At 41.2% G+C, this 12,636-nt stretch overlaps 1 protein-coding gene across 38 annotated transcripts in view; it reads right to left on the reverse strand.

Moving 5' to 3' along the window:
• LOC135493041 (uncharacterized) overlaps positions 1 to 12,636 on the reverse strand; it is a 91,358-nt gene that overhangs the window by 20,585 nt on the left and 58,137 nt on the right. For all 38 annotated transcript variants that reach the window (XR_010448172.1, XR_010448170.1, XR_010448174.1 and 35 more), the window contains one exon: positions 1,616 to 1,751. Coding sequence is in view for 31 of the 38 variants with exons in the window: in XM_064779854.1 (XP_064635924.1) it covers positions 1,616 to 1,751 (136 nt within the window). In the remaining 7 variants the exon portion in view is untranslated. The remainder of the gene's footprint in view (positions 1 to 1,615; positions 1,752 to 12,636) is intronic.

A 12,636-nucleotide genomic window follows, 5' to 3' on the forward strand; every position in this document is an offset into this window, starting at 1 on the left:
AATTTGAGTGGAATGCAAGCAGGAAAGAAAACAATTGGAAATATAAGGAAGAAACAACAGGAAATAATGGGAAAAAGATAAGAAAATAATGAGAAATCGATAAGTTAATAAAGAGGGAAATCATAAATTGGTTGCAGACAAGATGGGTTTAGAATAACAAATCGTTTGTCAGATAATAATTGGTCAAACTCGGTAAATCTCGTCACAAATAATCCAAAATTATGAACAGAAGACATCAAAATATCCAAATGTCCAACAAAACAATTAATTAGATAACAATGATGATGAAATATGCACTTTAATCCAATGGAACTTGGAAAACGATGGCGGTATGAAGATGAGGGAGCAAAAATGTATGGAGAATACCGCACCTCAAACGAGACTGAAGCTGGAACCATCCATGGTACCTGTCGAGACCGGATAACACCGGTGATACCCGACTACTTCACCCTATTTCGAACATATATACAGGTGAAATGGTTATTTTGAGATATTGGGTTTCGTCTCAAAATGGTATCAGGTTCAGTTGGTAGATTTTGCTTGCACTGGATGTACAGGCTTTGAACATAACAATGTACAGTGACTATCTAGAGTGACTAGAAGTTGGTGTCAGCCTTGATTGGACAAATCAACAGTGTAGGAATGTGTACCTTTTGCAAGGATTGTACAGTAGATTTTGGTCTTGTTAAGCTGCATTGATTCTCAAGACATGGGGCCTACTGGTGGTGATCAGTATGAACACAGCATTCCTGGTATGTGGTAATTATGTTTGTCAGTGGGTGGGGTCTTGATGAAAATGACGAGTATGAAACAAGGAACAGGCAGAGAATAGAAAAGTTTACCTCAAAACCATCGAAGAAGAATTTGAAGTCGTGAGACTCCCGAAAAGTGTTTAATCCAGTAAATGAGGCAGGACAGGTTGGAGGGGTTTGGTCCGGATCGCTAGTGGAACCTTTTCACAACATCCGGGGAAAAGTCACATGACTTGTTTTTGGGTATCGAAGTGTTGTGATTGGTTGTCGAATGCTGACGTATTCAGGTGTGATTGTTTTTAAAAATTGTTTCGTGTTTCGGTGTGGGGTGAGTATGATAAGACGGCTTGTATTGGTAAGTAATCTTAAGGAAACCATCACGATATGCAAAGTTTGATAGGGATTGCCCACAGGTATACCTATTAGCATTCTTCCTGAGGCCCACCTGGAAATCGCTGAACTTACAGACGTAAACCATTTTCAATTTGAAGTTGTAAAGTTTTCATATCTGAGTCAAAATTACCAAAACTGCCTATGGGGATTTAGCACCTAGCAAATATTCTTAGGCTTTCACATGTGTGCAACTGAAATCGAAGTTCTATTAATAATTCAATCAAGTGCTCAGACAACCTGAAAGAGATTGTAGAATTAATTTGAAACAATAGTAGAGACAGTAACAGGGTACACATAGGATGAGAAAAAAAAGATCAACATTTAGAATCAACAACAAAGTTATAAAGAACTTGGCCAACAGGCGGCACCACAAAACATTAAGGTGTGCATTTCAGAACATTAAAGTGACAACCCTAATCACTTGTGGTGACCCCCAGTGGCAAGTGGCAGAACTGCCAGCACCCTCATACCTTGCACCCCATTCTACTTTAATTTTGCCAGGCTGTTTAACCTCCTTCTGTGGCGCATCATCACGGTTTTCGAATCTGGATTTGATGTTCCTCAAACTTGGCAGACTCTGGATTTCCTCCTCCCGGTTATCTTCACCTGAAAAAGGTCACAGTCAAGGTCAGCATCAGCAGAAAGGTCAATTCAAGGTCATTGTCAACTCCTTACCATCTATGTAAAAGTTGAGTCTGCCTTGGTGAAAATAACTTCCGATTTCAACACTACAGAAAAACTCTTTCTTTTTTCTAATTTAAAACTTACAAGGCATGTATTATTCTACGCTTCATCTTAAAATAAACCCCTATATGAAGCACTACAAAGGTACACAGGCAAGCTATTGTGTTCGCAAACCAATACCAAAGGTAACAAAAATCTCCTGAGTTATCAGTTGAGAAAACATGTTCAACTCTGAACAGATAAGGCATCTAGAGTTACACCACGCCTCACTCACTCAATCACACAAAACACTCATACTGAACCTGCAAAGATCAAGAAAAACATGGTTGAGATAACAAGATATGATGTACCTATATCACGTTCAAGGACTTATGGCCAACATAATAGGTAAGAATAAGCTGCAGAGAATCTGAAATGTCCAAACTCTACTTTACCACTTCTTTCACTTCTCTAAGAGTTTCACTGCACAGAGCTTTGGGTGAGAGGAATAATAACCCGACCAATATGATACTCACCAACTTCAACAACATTTTTGTCCACCTCCGATCTGGTCATTTTGAACAAGTCCTTGTACCACTCCTTGGAGCTCCCCACACTCATTTTGCGAACAGTGTTCTCAACTTGTTCCATGTCACCTTCAATATCACCTGTCTTGTGCGATTTCCTCTTGTGCTTTGGTGATCCGCCAGATGACGCACCATCTGAGGACACATTGTCCTCCTCCTCTTGTAATACAGTATGCAGGTTTTCTGAGGAACTTAACGAAGTCGAGAGACCAAATCTTTCTTGAGCTGAGAGTCTCCTTGTTGGGCTATGACCAGCTTGGTGCGACTCCGGCAAGTCGTCCGTCTCGGACTCTTGAGCAGATTCTTCTGAAGTGGCCATTCCTGTAGCACCGATCGCAGAATCTATGTTCTGTGACTCATTCACATTGTCGGCTTTAACTTCTGAGTGTTCAATCTCACACGATTTTTCAATTTGTTGGTTTTCAACAGCTGGAACATCTGATTCGATTGCAATGTCACTTTCTGCACACTCTTGTTCAGCATTTTCAATTTCTTCATTATTTTGCAACGATTCAGGTGCAGTGTCAGTTTCCTCCACATTGTCAATATCGTGGGATGCCTCCGGCACATAAGCTTCTTCCTCTGGAGCAGAATCTTCTTGATGTGTTTCCTCAACAACTTCCGACTCCATTTCAGGTTTCACCTCTTGCACATCACCCTCAACCTCAGCAACTTCAACTGCATCCTCCAGTGGACATTCCTGTTCCTTTTCCTCCTCAGCCTCCTCCTCTTTCACAGATACTTGCTCTTCTGTTGCAACCTCATCCATGGAATGATCAGTTTCTACTGTCTGCTGCTCCTCTCTGACCTCAACAGGCTCCTCCTGAGAAGTTCCCTCTTCGTTGATCTCTTGGTCTTCAGCAGACTCTTCTGCCTCTTCATCATGACTGCTGCCCGCAGCTTGGTCACGATGGTCTTCTTCCATGGTCCCAGTTTCTTTGGCAGCATCTAGGTCAACCACAGGCTCTTGTTTATCTTCTTGGTGTTCCTCTGTAGCAGGGACAACCTCATCAGCTTGAACCTCATCAGGAGTTTCGTGAACCTCTACATCAAGCTGACTCTCGTCTTGGACTTCTTCACGTGTCTCCTCGGCAGCTACATCCTGTTCTTCAGAAGGGGATGATTGAGCTTCATCAATCTCTGGTTCCCCTACCTTCTGCTCTTCAACAACTGCTGCTGGTTCTGGAGACATGACCTCCGCATCTGATGACGGCTCCACCTCAGTCTCTTCGAAGTTGGTGTCTTTCTCTTCCTCTGGTGATGTATCCCCATTGCCAGCCTCCTCCATCAAGTGATCAACCTCCTCAATGACTTGTTCCACCTCTGGACTCTGCTCCCCATTGAGTGTATTCTCACTTGTCTCCTCACTCTTTGCTTCCTCCTCAACCTGCCCATCATTACAGACAGGACTCTGGACCTCTTCCGCTCCAACCTCGCTTCCATCTTCAGCAGTTGTGCTCATGACATCAATACTGTCACAACTTACTGCCATCATCTTCCCGGGTGATTCCTCATTTTCTACAGGTTCATCAGAGTCTCTTTGTTCCGTGATATCTTCTGTTTCATTTCCGGGATATTCGTTTGACTTTCCGTGTTCAGTGATTTCGTCCGATACTTTCTGTTCCGGAATTTCATCATAATCTCTGTGTTCATTGACATTTTCTGATTCCCTGTGTTCTGGGCCTTCATCAGACTCCCTGTGTTCTGGGACCTCATTCACCTCCTCGTTAGCAATTTCTTCTTTTCTTAAATCATCCTCATCACCCTCATCGAACGACTTCTGTGCAGTTTCCATATCGAGTACCGGAGGAGCCTCTGCTGCTGTCCCTTCGTCAATGTCACCATACGTCTTATGTAACTGAATCTCATCTCCAACAGAATGTCGCGCTTTCTCTTTCAATGTTTCTATCTCTGAATGTTCAGCATCTTCCAAGACGTGTTCATCTATTCCGTTTGTACCATTCTGGGTGTCCTCGTGGTCACCATTGGCGCTTCCGTTCCCATTCATCTGAGCTGTTTCAGCATCCATCGTCACGGTTCAGATTTTGAAAATCTTCGAAACTTGATTTCTTCTTTATTTAAAGCCTGAAAGACATAAAAGGGAAAGAAACGTAAGAGGGGCGCTAAAGAGGACAACATGCTGATGGTAACTGGAATTGAGTCACTTTGGTGGTTCCATACTCTGCATATTCGCTTGCTTTGCTTTGCTGAAATACCCAAGGTGTTAAAATGCTACACCAGGAATGACTAAGAAATAGATTCACATTTGGACAAAAATGATCGGAAATGGAAGCCCTGTCAATACCTCTCTCAGCCAATCAAAAGATGATCGCGACGAAGGAGTTTTTGCATCGGCGGTTCTCTCATAGCTGACGCAGCAAAAATGAACCATGGTAAGATTTTTGCATTTGAGATAAAAGCATGTTAGTCATCGGATGGTGACCGTATCTGGGGATATCTAGGGACTGGAACAGGCTATAAAAGGCTGCCATTGGCATTCACAAGATTGATGACTGAGTTATCAGAACACACCAGGGAAAGCAGGAAAGCAGGAAAGCATTCAATATTGGCTCAGGCTTAGTGTCTCACTCATATGCCAATCCCCTGCATGGGTACAAGAGTGACAGATGGCCGACGGAAATCCTGTCTATCACCAGCCCAAAAAATTGCCATTCTGGTGACACTATTCAGCTACTTAAATAGATTTTTAAACATCATGAATGGAACAGTTCCAGAACTGATAAAATACAATTGGGCAATCTGTTCGAGGATGTGGCGGCATCAAAAACAACTAAAAACATGATATTGAGGGGAATATGACATGAGTGTTCCATGGGGAACAACTAGTAGAGTTTGTTTTCAAAATATTGCTTGGTCGTACCGAATGAGATTCGGAAGAACACAAATAACAGACTGACGTTTTTATCAACACTTTTTGTCGAGAACAGACGAGAGCAGAGCCTGAATGAAGAGTTATCAACCCAGTAGCTTTAAGGCAAACCTTTTCTCACTGCTAAACGTATTTCCAAACCAAAGACTCTTAGAATTTTCATCTTATGTTATAGCCTACAGCTCGGGAGGAAAATTGATTTACAATGCTGTTAGCGCTGCTGCGGCGCGGAGGCAGGCTGGCTACTGGCCAAGTCTGGTCCTAAATTATCCATTGTCGATGAGAACTGGTGTCCATCCCATGTTGAACGATGTGTACATTATTTACACATCCTTGTGTGTCATGTGTACCCAATACTGGCAAGCTTAGATTGGACAACTTGAGATCATATCACCTCAAAATTACTTTTGTTTTTGTGCCTATAAACTGACATGAAAGCGCAGAAGTGTTTAGCTTGAAACATAACTTCGCTTGAGAAACTGGTTCAATGTTGTTGCCCAGAGACTATCAAGATTTCTCCAGCAACTGAGTGGGTTTTCGCTCCTCTATCTACTTGTTCGTAGAGAGTAGATAACACATGTCTGAATAGCTTGCCGTGACTGCATTACATAAATATCAGTTCTCGACAGTCTGAAGATAGCTATGGTATAGCAATGGTATCGTATATCAACTGGTGCCTTTTATGTTCGCAAACACTTAGTTGAACGCTAGCTTCATTGTCACGTACTTGGTTTAACATATGGATTAGACAATCTCTGACTGAAACGATGAACATTTTATCAGTTGGTTATCATTTTTATCATTCAAAAGGCAAGGATCAAAGGCACAAGACCTCCTGAATTCATTGCCCAAGTGCACTTTTTCATCTCAGTATACTGGCATTGGATGCAGAAAGTAATTTATTTTGTTTTGACTATGGTGATGGGTTATGAAGATGTGGTAAATAACAAATACTCAACGCATCTTCTGCCTTTCTCACCACCTCTGCAGCATAGCAGAGTGGTGTAAGTTGGGAAGCTGGAATATCCGGTATGTCTCGAAACATTTTTGTTTTTCTGTCGACTTTTTTATATTTTAGGCTGAACAGCTTGCTCCGAGTATGGAACCAGTAGGAAGAAAGAAACTACAGGTAGCAGACAAGGTACAAGTTGGGAGCTTGTGATCTTGTGCAAAGCTCTAACCTTTTTGCAATTACAAAACTCACAACATTAGGTCTAAGGTGCGAAATTTGGAATATTTACTATCCATGTTTACAACTGGTTATTTACATATTCAAAATGGAAAATCCTAATTGGAACATTCAGTTTCAAACAAAGCGCTCGATTTTCGCCTGTACAGGATTGACGACTGGATTGATACGGGTTAACATCATAGTTTGTTTAGAAACTAAAGTCTGATAGAGAAATCGAAGATGATACTGGGAACGAATGCATCGAGAAACAAGAATAGCACCCACATCTGGTTGTTCGTCTGGGACTCCGAGGTTATCGAATACTATTAACCCTGAATGCCGCAGCCAGATAGCACTTTTGCCTCCTATGAATAAACTGTGAAACTACGATATAAATTTCTGACAAAGACTAAAACTTGATTGTATAGTCCTTCATCCAACTTCACCAGTTCCAAAATGTTCATCTCAACAGTCTTTTGTCTGGGACTGTACAAGGACATTAGAAAAGCTTTAGAGCTTTACACATCAAGATGCAGGTCCTTAAGGTAGCAACATTATAATTCCTCCCATTTTCATATCAGACGCCTCGTGACTAGACCAGAGCCGTAAATATTTTAGGAAATGATAAATATTGTGATACAGGGCTTACACGCCTAATCTCCCCTCCATAAATAAATAACCATCAAATATTAAGGGAATACATTTCTATATACCTGCCATTAAAGAGTCTGGGACAGATTAGGTCCATTCATTCACTTTCATTATTAGCTGATTTTGGCCAACGATTATCTCATGCAGATGGGGTTTACTGTTCTGTCCATAAGTATCCTTGCTTGTCGCCCGCAACATCTTTACAATATATGATTTGATGAACTCAACGACAGGAAAGAATTTCTTGTGGCAGGAGAGTATAACATAATGCGCCCATAGAATATACCCCCTTCTCAGACTGGTTAAAGTCAGTGCTGCCATCTGCTGATTTTGACGCACTTATGATTCTGGTTTGCCTTCCTTGTTGAACTCAGGTAGCATTAGTATGTACAGCCATCTGACAATTGTTTATGGAACTAATTCTTCTTCTATTTACCAAGTTCTGCTTTTCAAATAACTCAATGCATTTCTCTTTCAACTGCTATGAATCAATTCACAGCTGATTGGAGAATTTTTTTGACCGGAGGGGGTCAGACTCCCACCTGAGTGCGGTGACCTGAAGCAGAAGCAGCCAAGACCTCTCTACCTGAGGCAGTAGAGATCTCTACCTGCAATGTGGCGACCCCTACCCGTGAAACAAACCTGCAAGCACCAGTATATACACTGCTGCTGCAAGGAATAAGTTTGACTCATCCAAACAACCTATTAGACGAAAGTTTGCCAACTGCCTTACGAAACGCAGAGCATAATTGGTCGTTAATTTCTGAAAATATCTTCTCAAATTTCAGAGTGCAACAAGTTTGACAGAAAACAGAAACAAGATGGCTGCCAAAATGTTACTCGAACAGTGGAAACCTTCCTAAGGCAATTTATTGACACCAAATGAGCATGGGTAACCAAATATTCACAGCCCAAAATATGGTGGTGGGGGGATGAGGGTATAAGGGGCACAAAACAGCACCTACCTCAAGACAAAAAGCAATCGATTTGGAATGAAAGTTTGGCTGGATCAGCTGAAGCATATAAACACTATAGAAGGAAGATACAAGAGGAAATCAAACCACTTCGATCCTCTCTGATTACTATTCTAACATCCTGGTAATATGACACAGATGGGGGAAGTGGGAACTAGATTTGTCGGTGAGATGTAGATCGATTTCTAATGATAGGTGGCAGTGTATACTGCTGTGCTTCTGAGTTGCACTAATTAGATCAAAAATCATTTAAACACAAGAGGCATGTGAACGTATCCACTACTTCTAACAGATACATATATACATCAAACAGATATGTAAGTATATACTATGCCTTTAATCCAAGAAACTGTAATTTAAGTAGCATAATCCAAAATCTCAGTGCTAAATCCTTTACTTTATGATAAATAACGTATCCATGGTACAATCCAAGACGACTACAGGAGCAAAATATTATTTTCCTTTCCTAAATAACAATACATCCACAACTAAACAAACCTAAGTCCGAAATATGTCTACGAATCAAAAATTGTTTTTCCTTTGACATGAAATAACAGAAATAAATTCAAATATGTTTACCTATTCCAATATATTTTCCCTGATTTTCTCAATAATGTTCTGGCGAAACTAGCCTGTGGTCCCTATAGCTGCCTGAATGTATGTGATGCACTTCACTGAGACCGGTTCTATTTATCCATGAGCAATGGAGCTTGTGTCATAGTAGGCTACTAATCTGGTGACTCACCCAACCGGAGGCTTGGTATGAGGATGCTGCCTGTTTGAAAGCAAGAATTTGACTTTGCAATACATTAGTAACAAGGATGTAATACATGGATTTAGAATGAGAGGGTGGTTAACACATCAGAACAGAAAGGCACTCAGACAACTGTTGGAAGCACCTTAGCATGAATTGCGCTTGGAGTTGTCAAGACTGGGCGATCACCTGATTAGCTGCCTCTTGGCCAGCATCAACTGACACCCCACACAGTGCAACAATGCAATGAAAGAAATCATCAAATGCTTGCCCGCATGCTTCCTAGATCCGAACATAAAAACAAATGTACGCATCAAAGCTTGTCTGCATAATGGAAGCATCAAATTACCAATACACCCACAAGACAAAATCCGATCGTCATGCCCAAGGACCCTTCATCAAAGGTTCCGTTGGTGCCGCCATCTTGGACCGTAATCTGACCTATGTGAAACCAGCCTCCTTTGCCTCCAGAAATGATTACAGCTATATTTGCTATTGTCTCGAGATCTTTGAAGCCAATGGGACCGCCATCATTATAGACGAAGGGATACGAAGGATTTGATGTCAAAGCATGTGCAACAAAGAAATTGCAATGATAGCATGAACATAGTACAATAATGGTATCATTACTACCAACTCCAAAAGGTTGATATGGATGCCGGTGAGATAAAACATACTTCCGGGTCTGGAGTCTGGGTCTGGAGTCTGGGTTTTTATTGGTTTTGAATATCTTGTTCAAATCTGGCTGTTCAACAGAATAAGCCAATCCCTACCTTAAGAAAGCAACAACTGACTCATATGGGAAACAAATTTTATCTTTTTTGATTACTGTCAGAAATCTTCTTGAACAGGATGAGTAGCATCACTGATCTCATCCCGGAGGATTCTTCAGATGTTCACATTTTTCATTGTCGTGCGGTTATCATCCAGAGACACAGAATACTCATTCTAGTATCCTGGTTTATTGAAGCAGTTTAGTCAGACAGCGTTTGTGAAATCCCTTCCTGTAGTACCTGGCATTTGTTTCCAGGATTTTGGTTTATCCTGGTGATTCTCCCAAGTAAACAGTTGGCCAAGCCCAGCAGACTATACATCAGATAACAGAATTATCCTATATCAACCTCTGCAATTCACAGGTAATTATGCCCAAATCACTTCTGGCAAGGAACGGTTTTAGCATCAACTCACGAGTTGCCTGTTCAATAAATCAAGGGAAATTGACAGAGATCAGATTGTAGTATTTTGTACTTTATTCTGGAGAATGAAGACTGCTATTTTTAGACCAAATGAACCGTTGTGATGGCAGTTTCCAGGAAATGAATGGCCTTTCCTGATTAACAGCCTCCATTTAGCAACACCACTCCTAGACAGCTAATGTTGTCAGGGCAGACTTTCACCTTAAAAAAATTCCCAATTAACTCTTTCCATCGGTGTAAATTTTCCCAAACTGATGGAAAGGGGTATATAATACCAACTGACGGAAAAACATTCTTGAATGATTCACTCAGCTAGACTGGTGAAGATTTGTCTAGACAAATCTACAAATTTAGAACTGTAGAATAAACCATTGAAGATTTGGATAGAACATCAAATCATATGTTGGGGCAAAGAAGGAAACTCGTGTAAAAGCAGAAGAAGAACTTATTATCATCAATCTACCACTTTCTTCTCCATCCTGACCAGATCTGACCATCATTACAATCATCAGACAGGATTATTGCCTAATGATGGCCAGTAGCCGGCTTTTCTTCTCCCCTATTTCTTGCTACATCTACACGAATTTGTTGCTTAACTGGATACCAACTTCAGCGATGTTGTCTGAGTGAATTCCTGCCAACCACAAAGGAATGATGATTGCATTTCTGTTACTCAGACTTCAACAGGTAAGCTTGGGCAAAAAAGTTGTAATGTGATTTAAATTGGTTCCAATGTTCGTTTCCATGTGCTCAGCATCAGCTGAGCCTGACTGCTACACAACCAGCACTAAAGAATGCAAAGTCACAGTGACATTAGCTGAGCAGAAACCAGAAAATGACATGTCTGACACACCAGCCCTGGTAGCCAGAGTGATATCAGCCACGCAGAAACCAGGGAATGACATGTCCAACACACCAGCGCTGGTAGGACTTCTTGGAGCCAGAGTGACATCAGCTAAGCACAACTCATGCTAGCCTGCTGTGTGAATCCCTGGGAGAAGCTTTATTGTTGACAGCAGAGTGACAACTTACTCATCCAACAAGCGTTAGTCATTGGGTCTGATCAGGCTATTCCCCCAGATGACACCATCGATCATTTGTCAATGAACTTGCTGCAATGTCTATGTCATTGTGGAATGCTGGCACAGTCATAGCTACAAGTAACTCTGGACATATGGAATCAAACAGAATCCATTGTATTTGCGTGGATGGTCAGCTTCCACAAAACTGGCATCGATTTGAAGATGACAGCAAATAGAGCAGAGATCATGACAATATGACAGCATTTGAACTAAATGGCATGGAGGGCATTTTGTGACTGTCATTGGCCCTTTACAGATAGAAAGCGGTAAAACCAAGCCTTTGTTACGAACTTGCATCCTTACCTCTGAAGAATCAATATTCCTAGGCAACCAAATCTCAACGTTCAAAGCAAAACTCGCCAAGCAAACTATCAGCCAAAGAACCAATATTCTCCAGTGAACCTCTCTAGCACTCCCAATTTAAAACTTTTCCAATTGTATGATTGTCTTTTCAATCCTTTCCTGAAACATGCGCTCTAGCTATTTCTCCAGCAAAATGTTGCACATCCACGAATTGCTCGCGACCTTCTGACCAGAACATCAACTGCCCAGCCTCTGTCAGTATCTGTATGATTCGAACTTCGAAATCTGAGATCTATTGACTATCTGAATCATCAACAACCAGGATTCAATACCATGCAATTTAGAGCTTCACTACATTCTTAGAGATACACTTGGAAAAGGATAGATTGTAAGGCTGAGTAATAATGTGATGTAATGGGCCTGGTGTTGCCTCAGAGCAAAGGGGTGCACTGGTGAACAATTTGAGGCAAAAGGAAGCGGGTGTGGGAATGAGTAATATGGCCTGTAGTGGTAACACATATAGTGATGCTAGAAGCAACGACATCCTATAAGAAAGAAGTGATAGCCTGTCATTAGAGAAGGCAAAAAGGTCCAAGTCAAGCGTTAAGACAGCTAAACATTGCTAAAAGATAGCATGAACACAGTTCTCATGTGTTGCTTGCAGTCTAATATCACTTTTCAGCATTAAAAAAAGACTTGCAACAGATCTCAAGTGATGGTTGAAATTGCAGTAAAATTCAATGCAGCAAACCAGCATGTTTTTCATCAAGTTTGCAACAACATCCCTCCATTCGCCAAATCGTTTTTTTCCAGCATTTGCAGGGCGACTGTATCAATGAGTCACCAGAAACTCTACCAAGATCGTCGCTGGTTAGTGTTTGATGAGATTTTATTGCTAAACACGCAGACTGGTATTAGGACTGCAGAACCAACAAGCGCCAGGGGTTACTAAGGGAGGATAATGTCTGGAGTGGAGCCTGAATCATGGGGTTAGAGAATTGCGTGTTTCTTTGATTACTTCCTATATTACGGTTGTTTTGCAATACATGACATCATCGACAGATCAGCTAGCATTGGCTAATGATTTTTTGTTGAGGAAGAAATTCTAATTATTCTTCACAAGAGCCCCCACACACATCCACCCACCCATCCTCCTTTCAATCCTTGATTACTGTGAGGATAGAACAAGACTTTGTCATACATTTTTCAAAAGAATTCAG

Source organism: Lineus longissimus, chromosome 8, assembly GCF_910592395.1.
Source record: "Lineus longissimus chromosome 8, tnLinLong1.2, whole genome shotgun sequence".
Classification (NCBI taxonomy): Eukaryota; Metazoa; Nemertea; class Pilidiophora; order Heteronemertea; family Lineidae; genus Lineus; species Lineus longissimus.